The sequence below is a fragment of the Tachyglossus aculeatus genome, chromosome 2 (genome assembly GCF_015852505.1).
Source record: "Tachyglossus aculeatus isolate mTacAcu1 chromosome 2, mTacAcu1.pri, whole genome shotgun sequence".
NCBI classification, from domain to species: Eukaryota; Metazoa; Chordata; class Mammalia; order Monotremata; family Tachyglossidae; genus Tachyglossus; species Tachyglossus aculeatus.
Window position 1 is genome coordinate 285,307 of NC_052067.1, and position 17,960 is coordinate 303,266.

The window sequence follows — 17,960 nt, forward strand, 5'->3', positions numbered from 1 at the left end:
GCTGTTTGACCTTGGGCAAGTCACTTCACTTCTCTGAGCCTCAGTTACCTCATCTGTAAAATGGGGGTTAAGACTGTGAGCACCATGTGGGACAACTTGATCACCTTGTATCCAGCGCTTAGAACAGTGCTCTGCACATAGTAAGCACTTAATAAATGCCATTATCATTATTATTATTATTATTATTATTATGAGAGAGGGAGAGCAGTCTTCCTCCCTTCGAGGCCCTACTTAGAGCTCATCTCCTTCAGGAGGCCTTCCCAGACTGAGCCCCTTCCTTCCTCTCCCCCTCGTCCTCCCTCCATCCCCCCTATCTTACCTCCTTCCCTTCCCCACAGCACCTGTATATATGTATATATGTCTGTACATATTTATTACTCTATTTTACTTGTACCTATCTATTCTATTTATTTTATTTTGTTAGTATGTTTGGTTTTGTTCTGTCTCCCCCTTTTAGACTGTGAGCCCACTGTTGGGTAGGGACTGTCTCTATATGTTGCCAATTTGTACTTACCAAGCGCTTAGTACAGTGCTCTGCACAGAGTAAGCGCTCAATAAATACGATTGATGATGATGATGATGTTGGGTAGGGGCCGTCTCTAGATGTTGCCAGCTTGGACTTCCCAAGCGCTTAGTACAGTGCTCTGCACAAAGTAAGCGCTCAATAAATACGATTGATTGATTGATTGATTGATTTTGATTGAGGAGAGGGAGGGAGAGGGAGAAGGAGAGAGCAGGCATCGTAGAGGGGGCGGGGCGTCAGTGGGCGCTGCGGAGAGCGGCGGGAGCCGGGTAGGGCGACTTGGGGGGGCCGGCGGGCAGGGCCGGGGCCAGGTAGAGCTCACAGTCATAATCCCCATTTTACAGATGAGGTAACTGAGGTACAGAGAAGTCAAGTGGCTTGTCTGTCCGGGGGCGGGGCCTGTCCGGGGGCGGGGCCGCCGGCTGCCGCGCGTCGTCGACGAGAGCGGGTCGAGTCTGGCGGGGAGCGGGCGGGGCCTGAAAGGGGCCGGGGCCGGCCGAGGGGCGCGGAGCCCCCGGATCCCTCGGAGCCCCCGGATCCCCCGGAGCCAGGGAGGGAGGGAGGGAGAGAGAGAGGGAGCTGCAGGGGCGGGGGCGCCGGCGGCCGCTCGGGCGGCTTGCTTTCCCGTGGACCGAGGGGTGGGCGGGGCGGACCCCCGGCCGCCCCCGGCCGCCCGGATGTGCGAGCTAGTCGGGGCCCAGGCAGTGGGCAGGGGAGGCGGCGGCGGCATGAAGAAGTTACGGAGAACTTTGTCCGAGAGTTTCAGTCGTCTAGGTGAGCGCTCCCCTCCCCAGGCCGAAGGGCTACCCCAACCTTCGCCCGGGACAACTCCCCCCGCTACCGCCCCCCTAGGAGACCTCACCCCCACCATCCCCCTGCCTGGGAGAGAGAGTCCCCCCACCCCCCTCCAGGAGAGCTGCCCCCATCACCGACCCCCACCCCCGGAGCGCTCCCCCTCCATTCCCCTTCCCCGCCTAGGAGAGCTCACCCCTCACCCCCTCCCGCGCTAAGGAGAGCCCCTTTCTCCCCCCACCCCAAGGGATAACTCCCCCCCCATCCCCCCGCTCTTAGGAGAGCCTCCTTCCCGCCCCCCGCCTAGGAGAGCCTCTTTTCGCCCTCCCTGGGGAGACCACCCACCAACCCTCCGACCCCTGGCTAGGTGAGGCCGACCCTGGGTCCCTCCCCTCGCCCAGACAGTGCCACCGACCCTCCGGACCGACTTGCAGGCCGGTCTGCCGGCCCTTCCCCCTCTTCCATCCCCCCTGCCCCCCGGGAGGCCTGGAGAGCCCGCTCCCCCCCCCCCCCCCACTCCCGGGGACGGGGAGGTCTGGGCGTTCAAATGCTTGTCGGGGCCGCTGCTGGAGGCTGGACCGGGGAGGGGGATGGGGATGGAGGGATGTGATCTGCGTTTGCTCGGGGGACCCACGCTCTCCCCGCCCCGCAGACGCGGCCCGAGCAGGGTTACCCCAAACCTATCCTCGGCAGCCCCCAGCTCTTCCTCCGCCCTGCAGGCTCGGGGCGAGGAGGGTTACTACCCCAGACCTATCCCCGCAACCACCCCCCTCCCCACACACTCCCACCAGCCTCCAGTTGCTTGAATGCTGCCAATAAAAAAAAACAACCCAGAAACTTTTGGAAACTTGAGCGGAAACTAGAGCCTCTGGCTCAGTAGCTTGGGCCCCAGCAGAGGCTGCAGGCCCTGGTGGTTTGCAGAAAGCTTTTTGTATTTTTGAATGGCATCTGTTAAGCGCTTACTATGTGACAGGCACTGTATTGAACGTTGACGTAGATGCAAGTAGCTGGGGGTAGAAAGTTGCAGGACAACAGTAGCAGCGGCCCTTGGGGCCTCGTTTTCTGAAGAGCCTTTGGGTGCGGGGAGCTGGTGTGGTCGGCACAGCCGGCCCCATGGTCAGAGCAGCCGGCCCGGTGGCCACAGCCCTTCTGGGAGGGACCCAGGCCACCCCTCCCTCTTTGGCCTGGCTTTTTGTGCCCGATCTCCAGCTGTGGCAGTGGCTTCAACCCGTCCCTTCCGAGGGCCCCCATGGGGAGTGGACGGGCAGACCAGGGTCTGCAGCAGCTCCTGAGGCGGGTGCTTCTCCCCAGCCATGCAGCGGGAACTGGGGCAGTCTTTGTCCAGTTCTGCACCCCTTTGGCACGCCATGAAACCCCCCAGGAACTGAATCGCCAGCTTCCCCTCCCGCCACAGATTGAGGTCCAGCCTTGAGCAAACATGTATGGCCCAGGTCTAGTCCTCCCCGAGGCCCATATGCTTCCATCCCGGTTGGCCGGGGCTGGCCGTGGACCCGGGGCTGGGGACGGGAGGGGGTCTGGCTGCGGCCCCGGGGTGGCTGGCCGTGGATCTGTGGGGGCTGGCTTGGCCCTGGGTTGCTTTTAAAGAGCTGCGCGGAGACTGGAAGCATAGTCCCATTCAAGCCGAGAGTGAAAAGACGTTCAGCCCTAGCTGATCAGTTGCTAGCAGGGATGGTCCTGGTGGCCCTGGTGTGCACTCTCCCCACCCCCTACCCCCTCTCCCATCTGATGCTTAGTAAGGCGTGGAGGCGGGCCTGAGTAGGAGTTAGAGGAAAAGGATCTGAAAAAGCAAAGGCCGCCCCAGCCGTCCATCCATCCTAGTTAAGGGAGTGAACTGTGACTCTGGGTGACCTCCCCCAGGCCTTGAGTGCCCAGGCCGAGGCTCCTGGGCCCCTGGAGGGGCCGGGCAGGGCCTGGCATGGTGCCCTTTGGAAAGGAGAAAAGGCTGAGATGATCTTGGGTGCTTCACCATCGGCTCCGATGGCTCAAGTGGCCGAGAGCGACTCTTCCGTGTTGTGTAGCCAGGCTCCTGGCCTGGCTGCTGCCCACCGGGGCCAATGCTACCCGCCGGCGTCGATGGCCAGGGCCAGAAGAGCAGGTCTCACGGCCGGCTGGCTGGGACACTGAACCAGCTTCTAACTGCCAAAGGGAAGTGATCTAAAGTAATTGAAGTGTAATCAGTGCTTATTAATCGTAATGGTGGAGTGATCCGTCCCACCCCGGCCAGGGGCGGTGGCAGTGACACCCGAGCTCCTGCTCGGAAGAGGACGCAGGGCCTCACTGCCCATGCTGTGACTGTGGGGGTGGCAGTGGGATTCCCAGGGTCGCTGCCACTGCCGCTCCATGGGACATGTTGGTGGGCAGGGCTCTCGGAATACATGCTGGTCTTGGAGCTCGGGCCTTGCCCCTTGATTTGCAGAGAACAGGCGTATGGTTTAGCCCCAAATCATGCCACCAGGCCGGGGAGGAGGGAGGGTGTCCACAAATCTTCCCCGCCCCTGGCTCTTGGGTTTACCACCTGGGAAACAGTGTAAATAGAGGGAGGCCCTCCTTTAGACTACTACTCTGGGCCTAAGGTCGTGTGTGTCCTGGCACAGGCTCTGGCCACGCATCATCATCATCATCATCATCAATCGTATTTATTGAGCGCTTACTGTGTGCAGAGCACTGTACTAAGTGCTTGGGAAGTACAAGTTGGCAACATATAGAGACAGTCCCTACCCAACAGTGGGCTCACAGTCTAAAAGGGGGAGACAGAGAACAAAACCAAACATACTAACAAAATAAAATAAATAGAATAGATATGTACAGGTAAAATAAATAAATAAATAGAGTAACAAATATGTACAAACATATATACATATAAACAGGTGCTGTGGGGAAGGGAAGGAGGTAAGATGGGGGGGATGGAGAGGGGGGCGAGGGGGAGAGGAAGGAAGGGGCTCAGTCTGGGAAGGCCTCCTGGAGGAGGTGAGCTCTCAGTAGGGCCTTGAAGGAAGGAAGAGAGAAAGCTTGGCGGATGGGCAGAGGGAGGGCATTCCAGGCCCGGGGGATGACGTGGGTCGATGGCGGGACAGGCGAGAGTGAGGTACGGTGAGGAGGTTAGTGGCAGAGGAGCGGAGGGTGCGGGGTGGGGTGTAGAAGGAGAGAAGGGAAGTGAGGTAGGAGGGGGCGAGGTGATGGACAGCCTTGAAGCCCAGGGTGAGGAGTTTCTAACTGATGCACAGATTGATTGGTAGCCACTGGAGATTTGGTCTGGACAGACCCTTGTCAGAGGAGGGAGCCAGTTAAGAGTCCTCCTGGTTGGCTGGGCCAGCCTATCCTCCACCCCTCCAAACCACCTGCAGAGGGAAGAGGTGACTCTGTGGGTCCTAATCCACCAGTGGTATTTGCTGAGCCTCTGCTATGTGCAGAGCACTGTAGTAAGCCCATGGGACAATACAGTCGAATTAGGAGACACAATCCCTGCCCTCAAGAAGCTTCCTGTCCAGGGAGAGAGACAGACAAAAGGTAAATTTTGGAGGAGGAAGCCTAAAGCTATTCCAGAGCACACCAGGGATAGCCGTGAGAAGCTCCCCGAATAGAAGATCCCGGGAAGCGGGTCCCAGAAATGTCAGGACTTGCGTGATTCCACCCGAATGGCCCCCTGCCCTGCCAGGGGACTTGACCTCTCCAGGGCTGAGCCCATGGGAGTCAATGGGAAACGGAGGCTGTGGGCTCGGAGACTGAGGTCACTTGTTCCTGAATTGGGAGGCTGCAGGAGCTGGGACAGTGGTGGAGTTTTTTTTTTTTAAATGGTATTTGTTAAGCCTTCCCAGATTGAGCCCCCTCCTTCCTCTCCCCCTCCTCTCCCTCTCCATCCCCCCCGCCTTACCTCCTTCCCTTCCCCACAGCACCTGTATATATGTTTTAACATACTTATTGCTCTATTAATTTTACTTGTACATATTCTATTTATTTTGTTAATATATTTTGTTTTGTTCTCTGTCTCCCCCTTCTAGACTGTGAGCCCACTGTTGGGTAGGGACTGTCTCTATATGTTGCCAACTTGTACTTCCCAAGCGCTTAGTACAGTGCTCTGCGCACAGTAAGCGCTCAATAAATATGATTGAATGAATTAATGAAGTGCTTACTATGAGCCAAGCACTCTACTAAGCGCTGGGATAGTTATAAGCTAATCAGTTGCTGTCCCACAAGGGGATCACTGTCCTAATCCCCATTTTACAGATGAGGGGACTGCGGCCCAGAGAAGTGAGGTGACTTGCCCAAGGTCACACAGCAGACCTGTGACGGAGCTGGGATTGGAACCCAGGTCCTTCTGACTCCTAGGCCACAGTGCTTGACGGGTTGACCCCTGAGTGTCTGGAGCCAAACTCTGTGCCCAGGAATGTACACCAGAGAATCAGAGGAGCTTCTGGGAGAGACAGGTGTTGTGATGATTATCGAGAGGGTTCTCGGAATAGAAATCTAATAAAAATAAAAATCTAATGGACAGCTACACGATTTATTTTATTTTGTTAGTATGTTTGGTTTTGTTCTCTGTCTCCCCCTTTTAAACTGTGAGCCCACTGTTGGGTAGGGACTGTCTCTATATGTTGCCAACTTGTACTTCCCAAGCGCTTAGTACAGTGCGCTGCACACAGTAAGCGCTCAATAAATACGATTGATTGATATGCACAAGAAGCAGCATGGCCTAGTGGAAAGAGCATGGGCCTCGGAGTCAAAGGACCTGGGTTCTAACTTAGGCTGTGCCACACATCTGCCATGAACTTGGGCAAGTCACTTGATTTCCCTGTACCTCAGTTTCCTTAACTGTTGAATGGGGATTGAATCCTACTCCTTCCTATTTAGACTGTGACCCACAAGTGGAACAGGGACTATGTTAAACCTGATTGTTGTATCTACCCCAGCAATTAGAATAGTGCTTGGCTCATAGGAAACACCTAACTAGTACCGTGATGCCAATTACTATTATTTCAGCCCGTCAATGGTACTTCAGTGTGCAGAGCCACGTGCAGAGCACTGTATTAAGTGCTTGGGAGAATACAACAAAACCCAGTTGGTAGACACGATCGCTGCCCAGGAGGAGCTCACGGTCTAGAGCTCTGAGAGTGGTTATAAATAAAGAGGTCTGTGCTTGTGCTGGAGGATGGTGTGGGTGACTTGGGGTGCTGGGTGTGGATCCAGGGAGGGCTTTGCTGGAGGAGGTGGCGTTTTAGCAGGGGTTGGAACACGGGAAGCGTGGAGGTCCGCTGCATTCGCGGGGAAGGGGAGGGAAGTTCCAGGGCATCTGGGGGAAGAGAGCGAGGCGGGAGTCCAAAGTTGGGGACATAATAATTACAATAATTGTGGTACTTGTTAAGCACTTACTATGCCCCAGGCACTGTACTAAGCTCTGGGGTAAGTACAAGCAAAGTGGGTTGGACATAGTCCCCGTCCCACGTGGGGCTCACAGTCTTAATCCCCAGTTTACAGATGAGGGAACTGAGGCACAGAGAAGTGAAGTGACTTGCCTAAGCTCACACAGCAGACAAGTGGTAGAGCCAGGATTAGAACCCAGGTCTTTCTGACTCCCAGGTCCGTGCTCTATCCACTAGGCCGTGCTGCTTCGTGAGAAGATGAGAGATGAAAGTGAGGCCCCCCGAGGGGTGGAGCAGATGAGCTCTGGGCTGGGGAGGGTTGGGAGGAGGGAGCCGACTGGAGGTGGGGGAGAGCCTTGCCTTGCCTGTGTCACAGAGTTGTTGCTGAGTGAAGATCGATGACTTATTGTTGATCAGGCCTTATGAATATGCAAAGTGAGAACCTGGTTCTAGCAGTGCAGTGTGGAGAAAGCTCTTTCTGTTGGCCCTCAGCGTGGCCTGTGCCGACCACTCTGCCCGGGCTCTGTCCGGATCTCCAGGGGACGGTGCGCTTGGCTGGGCCTCTCGGGCGGCCAGGTCATCCTCTGGATGTCTGCCCGGGGCCCACAGCTCCACCACATCCAGTCAGCTGTGGTGGGGCTTTCTGCTCCAGCTGGCAACTGGAAAATGGTTTTTCCCGGGCATCCTCAGGATTCTTAGGGACTTTAGTTTGGTGGCTGGCAGTCTGTCCATCTGTCCTGTCTGTGTGTCTATCTGTTTGGACCTTTCTTCTGGAGTCCTGGAAGCCATGGTCCAGATAGTCTCTAGGATGCAGGGTGTGGGGCTTTGCTGGGGACATTTTCACAGATGGGGAAACTGAGACCCCAAGCAGTGAGGCTCCTGACTGGACAAATCCTATGTTCAGCTCAGGGCTCCTCACTGATAGGGACCTTCCCTCCCCTGCCCCTCTCTCCCCATCCTTCCCTCTCCCACCCCAGCAGAGTAGCCCTGATCCAGGCTGGATGGCAGGATGGGGCGCTCCAGGGTCCTGATCACCATTAGCCATGAGCTGGCAGCTGTCCAGGTGTTGCTGACTGAGTGGTCTCTTCTCCAGGACTGCATGGCCCAATGGATAGAGCACACCTGTGCCTGGGAGTCAGAAGGACCTGGGTTCTAGTCCTGGCTCTGCCACTTGTCTGTTGGGTGACCTCGGGCAAGTCACTTCACTCCTCTGTGCCTCAGTTACCTCATCTGTAAAATGAGGTTTGCGACTGTGAGCCCCCTGTGGAACATGGGCTGTGTCCAACCTGATGATCTTGTATAACTTCAAACAGTGCATGGCATGTAGTATGCGCTTAACAAATAATAATAATAATAATGGCATTTATTAAGCACTTACTATGTGCAAAGCACTGTTCTAAGCGTTGGTGTGGTTACAAGATGATCATGTCCCACGGGGGGCTCACAGTCTTCATCCCCATTTTACAGATGAGGTAACTGAGGCACAGAGAAGTGAAGTGACTTGCCCAGAGTCACACAGATGACAATTGGCGGAGCCGGAATTTGAACCCATGATCTCTGACTCCAAAGCCTGTGCTCTTTCCACTGAGCCACGCTGCTTCTCCAATACTGTAGATACTGTTATTTAAAAAAAAATAAATTAAAAAGGACATCAGGGTCCAGCACCCTATGAACCACAGTGTGCAAGTGCCAGACCCTATGACCCTGCGGGCAGGTGCCCTGCTGGCCAGCCTAACTATAGACATGTGGTTCCTATTTTGGGGCCTTGCCCAACTGGCCTCCCCTCAAGTGCTCAATCAGTTGACCACCCAGTCGAACAGTGTCAGTCAATCAATCAGTGGGACTTACTGAGCTCTGACTGTGCAAAACGGTGGACTGAGTGCTTTGGAGAGTGCAAAAACGGAAGTGACACATTCCCTGATCACAAGGAGATTCTGCTCTAACTGGGGAGATGGAGAATTGAGCATTTATGAATAGAAGAATCAGAGTGAATGAGTGAACGTGCAGGGCTGAGGATGGTGTGACTGATGACTGAAGTGCTAGTCAGGCTACTGGGCTTATGCATTTCGGGGTGCTGGGACTTAATTGGAGAAGGCGTGCTGGGGGAGGCGGGCGGGCTGTGGACCACCAAGAGAGAGCTGTAATGTCTTTCCTCCTGGGGTCCCAGGGTGCAGCTGCTTCGTGCCCACCCAGGTGCCCAGCACTAACCAGCTTTTTCTCTCTCCCTCTCCCTCTTTCTCTCTCTGTCTCTCTTTAAAGCTCTGAAGAAAGATGACACCAGCTTCGACGAGGTAGGTTCCCGGGTCCCTTTCTCCTGCATGACTTGTTCCTGCTGAGCTGGTCCTGTTGCTGCCATTTCACCCCTTGGGCCGAGCATCGGGGTGATTGGGGCCTACGGTCTAACAGAGGAGCCGACCCTGTCCCAGGGGCGTCTGTGCCTCTACTCTTGTTCCCATTGAGCCTTTACAAGTGCAAGAGCCAGGGTGGTGTGGTGCAGAGACCACAGGCTGGGGCGGTCAGGAGACCCAGGTTCTAGTCCTGGCCCCACCACTGGCCTGCTGGGTGACCTTGGGCCAGTTGCTAACTTCTGTGTACCTCGGTTTCCTCCTCCATAAAACAAGGCTCAGTCCCTGCTTCCCCTCCCTCTTAAGCTGTGAGCTTCAGGTGGGATGTCTGGTCTGGTCTATGTCTGGTCTGATTCTCTCACCTTAATGCTTGGCACAAGGCAAGCACTCCATGACAATCATCTGTGTGACTTAATGAGTAGAGCACAGGCCTGGGAGTTAGAAGGATCTGCGTTCAAATCCTGACTCTGCTTCTTGTCTGCTGAGTGACCTTTGGGGTCTCTGTACCTCAGCTACCTTAGCTGTGAAATTGGATTAGTAATAATAATAATAATGGTATTTGTTAAGCACTTACTATGTGCCAAGCACCGTTCTAAGTGCTGGGGTAATTAGGTTGTCCCACATGGGGCTCACAGGCTTAATTCCCATTTTACAGATGAGGGAACTGAGGCACAGAGAAGTGAGGTGACTTGCCCAAAATCACATAGCTGACAAGTGGCGGAGCCAGGATTAGAACCCACATCCTCTGACTCCCAAACCCAGACTCTTTCCACTAAGCCATGCTGCCTCTCTGTGAGCAAGACTGTGATCTCTGTGATTAAGACTGTGAGCCCCATGTCGGACAGGGACTGTATTCAACCCAATCAATCAATCAATCATATTTATTGAGTGCTTACTGTGTGCAGAGCACTGTACTAAGCGCTTGGGAAGTCCAGGTTGGCAACATCTAGAGACAGTCCCTACCCAACAGTGGGCTCACAGTCTAAAAGGGGGAGACAGAGAACAAAACCAAACATACTAACAAAATAAAATAAATAGAATAGATATGTACAAGTAAAATAAATAAATAAATTGAGTAATAAATATGTACAAACATATATATACATATATACAGGTGCTGTGGGGAAGGGAAGGAGGTAAGATGGGAGGATGGAGAGGGGGACGAGGTGGAGAGGAAGGAAGGGGCTCAGTCTGGGAAGGCCTCCTGGAGGAGGTGAGCTCTCAGTAGGGCCTAGAAGGGAGGAAGAGAGCTAGCCTCGTGGATGGGCAGAGGGAGGGCATTTCAGGCCCGGGGAATGACGTGGGCCGGGGGTCTATGGCGGGACAGGCGAGAACGAGGCACGGTGAGGAGATTAGCGGCAGAGGAGCGGAGGGTGTGGGCTGGGCTGTAGAAGGAGAGAAGGGAGGTGAGGTAGGAGGGGGCGAGCAACCCAATTTGCTTGTACCCACCAAAGTGCCTGATACAGTGCCTGGCACATAGTAAGCACTTAACAAATTCCACACTGTTATTATTATTGTTATTATTCATTGGTTCTTTTATGAGCTAGAGCTTCAGGGCTCCAGTTGGCTCCCCCTACTGTCTGTCTGCGGCATTGGCAGGCTGCCACAGCTCCTGGCCCAGCCTGTGCCTGGAGGCAACTGTCCCCCGCTGACTGACGGGTCAGTAACATCCCCGAGCTTCCTGTCAGACCATTCTCAGGCCAAAGCACTGGCCGGTCGGACCTCCCGGCCCCAGACTGATTCTTGACTGTTGGTTGGGACCGGGCCAGGAAATGCTGAATGGCTCATCTTGCCCAGAGTGTGGCGGTGGCCTTCGTTGGAGTGTCTCTGCTCGGGGCAGGCAAGGCTGGAGAAATAGTGGACCAGGTTCGGTGGCGGAAGAGCCGGATGACGATGTCGCACCGGTCCTGTGACCCATCGCTGTTTGATTCTGAGGCTTACGCTCCAGAAGTATGCGTCTTCCCCACATCCTGTGGAGCAACCACAGTGTTGAGTTGTCTCTCAGAGTGCAGTTCCTCGCCTGAGATTCTGGGCAGATGATGAAGGTACAGCATTAGGAACGCAACTCCAATGGCCCTGTGAGTACGACCTCACCAGAGAGTTCAGTCGGTCCACACCAAACTGCCCCGGGCCACGGCCGACCCGAAACTCTAATAGGTCACGCTTGCTACCGATCAGTCTCTGTGATGGCCTAAGCGACCTTTTCTTTCCTTTTCAAGTGCCTTTGCCTTGAAGTAAAATGAAACCGTGTTGGGGTTTTGAGTATGCTTGCCACACAGTGCAGTTTCCTTCTGTTTGAAGGGGAGAAAACGCGACAAGGTTGTGAGGCTCCTGATGGGGCCAGGCTAGTGCCGGTTTCAGAGCTGAAGGGGAGCGGGGGTGGGCAGTGGTGGGGAGGGGAGGTGCCTGTTTGGTCTTAGATCCTAGGGCTGTCTCTGGGCACTTGGGAGTGCATGGTAGAAGTAAAGGGTGCAGTCCCTGCCCTCTTGGGCTTATGCTCTAGCTGGCCTTCAGCTCTCCTGCCGTGAAGCCTGTGCTCCCAGGAGCGGGACAACCCGTGTTCTCCCTGGCAGGTGTCCTGGGGCTTCCCTCTTCCTCACAGTCACTCGTTTGCTCCATCTCCCGGGCCAGGAGCCTTCTCGAATCCCCATGTCTGTTCTCTCATGGGATGGGATCTGTCTGGTCTCTGGGGCCCAGGATGGCTCTGCTGGCCTGGTGGGTTTTCCCGAACCGCAGGAACGTTTGTGGCGGTCCCACTTGCCCTGAGACCACTTGCTGGCCTGGAGGCAGATCTCCATAATGGCACTTTCATTCATTCATTTATTCAATTGTATTTATTGAGCGCTTACTGTGTGCAGAGCACTGTACTAAGCGCTTGGGAAGTACAAGTTGGCCACTTATAGAGATGGTCCCTACCCAACAGTGGGCTCAGTCTAGAAGGGGGAGACAAAGAACAAAACAAAACGTATTAACAAAATAAAATAAATAGAATAAATATGTACAAATAAAATAAATAAATAAATAGAGTAATACCTATGAACATATATACATATATACAAGTGCTGTGGGGAGGGGAAGGAGGCAAGGCAGGGGGATGGGGAGGGGGAGGAGGAGGAGGCACTTGGCCAGTGGGGTGTGCCTCGTGATCTGCGATCCCTGGGATATCTCCGGCCACGGCCGTTCAGACTTCCAGGGCCAAGGGGCAGTCGGCTTTGGGGATCGTCCTACTTGTCCCCTGCTCTCCATCCTCACCTGGCTGAGAACTTCCAGGGGTTCTGTCATCTTCACAGAATGGAGATTTGGGGAGCTGGGCTGATTCCACTGGGCAGGGCCTGGTTAGACTGGATGTCGGGGGCGGTGTGTGTGTGTGGGGGGGGGTGTGTGCGTGTACATGCGTCTCCTGCCGAGTTTCCCTCTCTCCCCACCCCCTCCCTGTCTCCTGTCTGTTGGCCCCCAGAACTGTGCCTTATAGCTGGTGGGAGGTCAGTGGATGATGACAGTGACGGTGGTCAGAAGGTTGAGATCAACAAGAACTCATCTGCCCTGCTTGGCTCACCATTTCTGTAATAATAATCATGGAATTTGTTAAGTGCTTGCTCAGTGTACTTCAGTCTCTTCTATCTCATCATCAATCCCCTCACCCATGTCCTCCCCCTGGCCTGGGATGCCCTTCCCCTTAATATCCGAAAGACCACCACTCTCCCCACCCACAAAGCCTTGTTAACATCACATCTCCTCCAGAAGGTCTTCCCCGATCAAGTCCTCTTTTCCCATACTCCCTCTCCCTCCTGCGTCACATAGGCACTTAGCTCCGTGTTCTTGAATCACTTAGTAATAATAATATTAACAGTAATAATGGGATTAAGCATTTACTATGTGCCAAGCACAGTTCTAAGCACTGTGGGAGATACAAGGCAGTCAGGTTGTCCCACATGGGGCTCACAATCTTAGTCCCCATTTTACAGATGAGGTAACTGAGGTACAGAAAAGTTAAGTGACTTGCCCAAAGTCACACAGCTGATAAGTGGTGGAGCAGGGATTAGAACGACCTCTGACTCCCAAGCCTGTGCTCTTTCCACTAAGCCATGCTGCTTCTGTTCACCCTGCATCCCCCAGCCCTGAGCGCTTGTGTACATATCCATAATTTATTATGATGTTTCCCCCTCTAGACTGTAAGCTGCTTCTGGGCAGGGAACCTTTGTAGCAGCTTTGTTGTATTGTACTCTCCAAAATGCTCAGTGCTGTGGTCTGCACATGATAAGTGCTCAGTAATTGCCACTGATTGACAATGATTCCCATTGAGTAAGTGAGACTTCCGGTGGGTGGGCCCAGGAATGTGATCCTGGAGTGTCCTGACATCCCGCCTCCTTTCCCACTCCCCCCAGAGTTCGTCTGTGGTGGAACCCTCCCGTTTCTGCCCCCTTCCCCACCCTGTCAGCACCACTCTCGCTCTGTGCCCTGGTGAATTCCTCCGGGGGACCGAGCCCTGCCGTGGCAGAGGGGATGGCTGGAGCTGGGTCGTGGCCGGCGGCCGCTGCCAGGCCCTGTCCCCGTGGCTGTGTGCCTGCCTCTCGTGGTGACTGCTTAACCAGTCGATTTTAGGTTCTCTTTGTCTCCTTTGTTTTCTCTGACCTTCCCCCCAACTCGGGTGTGTCCAGAACGGGCTCCTCCAGCTGGGAGCTGCCAGGCACTGAGACATTCTGTGTGTTGGCCCCTTCCTCTGGCTCCTGGGGAGTTGTGGTCGCCCATGGGCATCCACATTTGGTGGTGGTGGTGGGGTCGTCGCAAGGGGAGGAGGAGAAGAAAGCCTGTCTCTCAATACCCACTTTCAGGGGTGGGAACTCTTGACTGCGTTTCTCAGCTTTCTTTTAAAATATTACCACGACTAGTTCGCATGATTCTGGATGGTTTTTCTGCGGGCTGATTGGGCTTGCCCGGATCTCTCCTATTTAGTTAGACAGCCCCAAATGGGACAGGGACTGTGCCCAGCCCCATTAGTGGATATCTGGCCCGGTCCTTCAAACAGTGCTTGACACGTGGTAGGCACTTAACAAATACAATAATAATAATCATTTTAACGATCATAAATCCCTGACTCTAACTCAATGCCAGAAATCGGCTCACAGCGAAGCTTGACTATGAGGTTCCAGCCTGGGGATGGACCTTCATTTCCATTTAAAAGTTGGAAAAAGTATCATTTTTCAGCATTGTAAAAATTTCCAAAACTCTCCAGAGAAAATCAAGGCTTTTTTCAGATGGGTATTTGCCTTTTTTTTTAAACGACTTCAAAGCAACTTCTTCGTAGGCGAGGATTGATGAGACAGCGGGTGAAAACAAGACAGCAGGTGAGGACAAGCAGGTGAGAACGTGTCATCGGAGCGTGTGATTCCCTTCTTACAGTCTCGCAGGTTGGGAGACACTAAAATAAGTGACAGGTAGGACAAACAGCGGCTGTTGAAGAAATGGATACCAGTGTTGCGGGTGGTGGGGGGCCTCCAAGTGCTTAGGGCGAATTGGCAGTTGGGGGAGATTCATGGCGGGCGGGAGGAATGAGATGAATCAGGGAAGGCCTCCTGCAGGATGTGCCGTTTTAGTAGGGCATTGAAGATGGGTAGAGTCGTGGTCTGACCTGAGGGCACAGGCAAGGGGTCGGCAATGAGAGAGCTGAGAGTGAGGCATGGTGAGAAGGGCGTTGTTGGGGGTCAAAGTATGTGAGCTGAGGGGCAGTGGGAGGGGAGTGGAGTGGGGATAGGTAGGTAGGGAGAAAGAGCTGATGAAGTGCCTTAAAGCTGATGGTGAGGAGCTTCTGCTTGATATGGAAAGGGGGTGGGCTGCCGTTGGAGTGCGCAGAAAGATGTTTTAGGAAAATGATGCGGGAGCTGAGTGATGTGTGAACAGGAGTCAGGGCCGGGGAACGGACGTAGGAGTCTTGCAAGGATGTAGCCAGGTCCGGGACCTACAAGGTGGCTGTTTGGAGGGGGCCAAGCCAGGAAGGACTGAGGCTGCTGAAACTCGGACCCTGGTCTCCTGACCCCAGTCCTGTGCTCTCTGCATCAGGCCCCCACCACTCGGCTATTCGGGTGCACCGTCTCCTAAATCCTGCCCCATTCCCCCATGCCTATCCCAAACTGCAGGGTGAAGGCACCTCATCCTCTTATGTGGCTGAGGTCTCTCTTCCCCACCTCCACTTCTGCCCCCCACAGTTGACTGACAAGATGGCATCTGTCTTGCTCAGACCCCAAGGCTCTGGTAAAAAGACTTGGAATCTCGTTTGCCACCTGGCACGCGGAAGGGGGCTGCTCCCTGCAGGTCTGCACGCTTCTAGAGCGCCGATTGTGCAGACAGAGGTGCTCTTAGGGAAACAAGTTGTAGTTGGGGCACTTGTCCAGATGTCTGTTGGCAAATCAGTTTATGACATGTGTCCAGGAGGCAGCTGGGGTCAAGGCAGAAGTGTTTCTTGGAGTCCTCCAGAAGTTTGGGCTGCACCCGAGGAGGCGGCCCCTGGAGCCTTGACCCCCAGTCCTCCGTTGCTGAGCTGAGGGTCCCAGGTGGGCCTGGCTGGCCCATCACCGTGAGTTGGGCAGACCTTGGCTGGGGCAATTCTGAGCAACTCTGCACTGGTCTGGGGCTCAGGGAAGGAGGAGCTAGTTGGGACAGTGGGGTGACCCCACATGGCACCACGGCAGGGGTCCCCACCTTTAAAACCTTCAGGACTCCAGTTTATAACTTAAGCCTGTTTGCCTGGAGCCAGCATGTTGGCTCCCCTCGGTCTCAACTCAATTGCCGTGGATCCCTTGTTCACGTCCTCCCTCCTGCACGGAACTTCCTTCTGCTACTCTCTCCATCTTCAAAGATTTACTAAAATCCTCATTTCTCCACAAGGCCTTCTGTGATTAAGTCCTCATTTCTTCTTTTTTTTTATGGAATCTAAGTGCTTACTATGTGCCAGGCATTGTACTAAGCTCTGGGGTAGATACAAGTTAATCAGGTTGGACACAGTCCGTGTTCCTCATAGGGCTCATAGTCTTAATCCCCATTTTACAAATGAGGTAACTGAGGCCCAGAGAAGTGAAGTGACTTGTCCAAGGTCATGCACCAGCCACTTGGCCGTGTCAGGATTAGAACCCACATCCTTCTGACTCCCAGGCCCGTGTTCACTAGGCCACGCAGCAGACACTTGGCGGAGCCAGGATTCATTCATTCATCTGTATTTGTGGAGCACTTACTGTGTGCAGAGCACTGTACTAAGCACTTGGGAGAGTACAATATAGCAATAAACAGACACATTCCCTGCCCACAACAAGCTCACAGCCTAGAGGGGGAGACAGACACCAATATATGGGACTCACAGTCTTCATCCCCATTTTACAGATGAGGGAACTGAGGAACAAAAAAGTGCCCAAGGTCACACAGCAGACAAGTGGTGGAGTTGGGGATTAGAACCCAGATCTTTCTGACTCCCAGGACCATGCTCTATCCACTAGGCCATGCTGCTTCTCCATTTCCCCACCCTGTCAATCCTCATTTCTGCATTGTCCGGGAAGGGCATTCCCTGCAGCTGGCCAGTTTGGGGTGGTCAGTGCTCTTTCCTGTTGGTCCAGAGTCAAGAATCCATGGTGGTGCGACAACTGGCTGCCCATGTCGTCTTTTGCCTCCGACCTATTTGGTTGCTCAAACAGCAAGGCCTGCCACGTCCCGCGAACAGAGGCTCGCCTGAGCTCCTCACCAATTGCCTGCATTTTACTTTGAGCCAGGGAGCAAAAAAGCCACCTTCTCACTTGGGCTAGAACAACAACCAGTGAAGAATTTCGCTCTCTGCTCCTTGCCTTGGCCGCCGGGTGGAAAAGACCCCTCTGACCTTCACAGAGCCCTTGTCGGCAAAGGCTGATGGAAGGGGCAAGGACCCAGCCGAGCCTGCTGCTGCTGGGATGATAGCGCCATCCTCTTTGGGTTGTACAATTTCACCCGATCTCCCTATCAGCTGGCTTGTGACGCGGGCCACAGGGAGGACAGGCAAGAGAGTGTGGATGGCTCAGTGCCAACCATCACCATTCCTGCAAGCACCACTTCAGCGTGTGTCCTGCTGGCTGAAGGTGGCAATATCTCGTCTCCTTGAGTCCCTCTCCAAAATGACAAAGGGCCAAAAGAGGTGCCCTCACAGCTCTGATTTCTTAGAGAACGTGTGCTAGGAGTTCTCAGAGTTCTCAGTTCTCACACCCGGGCATACAATTTCATTGTCGGCCACATCCATTGTCTTCGAACCAAGGGACAACTCTATATGCTATGTGTGTAGGCACTGGAGAGATGCAGTGTTTCAGATCGGACACCGAGAGCCCTATTTGTGACAGGACCTACCTAGTAAGGGACAGGCTGGGCAGGTATTTCATCTCTCCCTCCGCTGATCCAACTTGGACCACCCAGCCCCTTCACTCTCCCCTCTCCATTCCTGATTCTCCCCCGGTGACCCAGCATGGACCATCCAACACCCATGACTCTCCCATCCCCATCAATCAGTGGTATTTATTGAGCACTTACTGTGTGCAGAGCACTGTACGAAGCGCTTGGGAGACGTTATCCAACCTTGGCAACACTGACCCTGTCCTCTCCTGGTTCTCCTCTTATCTCTCTGCCCGTTCATTCTCAGTCTCCTTCGCAGGCTCCTTCTCTGCCTCCCAATCCCTAACTGTGGGTGTTCCTCAAAGTTCAATTCTGGGTCCCCTTCTACTTTCCAGCTACAACCACTCCCTTGGAGAACTCATTCACTCCCATGGTTTCGACCACCACCTCTATGTGGATGATACCCAAATCTACATCTCCAGTCCTGATCTCTCTCTTTCCCTTTCTTCAGTCTCTCATTTCCTCCTGCCTTCAAGACATCTCCACTTGGATGTCCTCCTGTCACCCAAAATTTAACATGTCCAA

The 17,960-nt window shown here is 54.1% G+C and overlaps 1 protein-coding gene across 1 annotated transcript in view; it reads left to right on the forward strand.

Moving 5' to 3' along the window:
* The first annotated feature begins 1,209 nt into the window (after nucleotides 1–1,209).
* Nucleotides 1,210–17,960, forward strand: part of CDK14 (cyclin dependent kinase 14) — a 77,722-nt gene continuing 60,971 nt past the window's right edge. Inside the window, exons 1-2 of the mRNA XM_038767521.1 lie at nucleotides 1,210–1,297; nucleotides 8,953–8,984. Coding sequence (XP_038623449.1) covers nucleotides 1,252–1,297; nucleotides 8,953–8,984 — 78 coding nt within the window. The 5' untranslated portion in view covers nucleotides 1,210–1,251. The remainder of the gene's footprint in view (nucleotides 1,298–8,952; nucleotides 8,985–17,960) is intronic.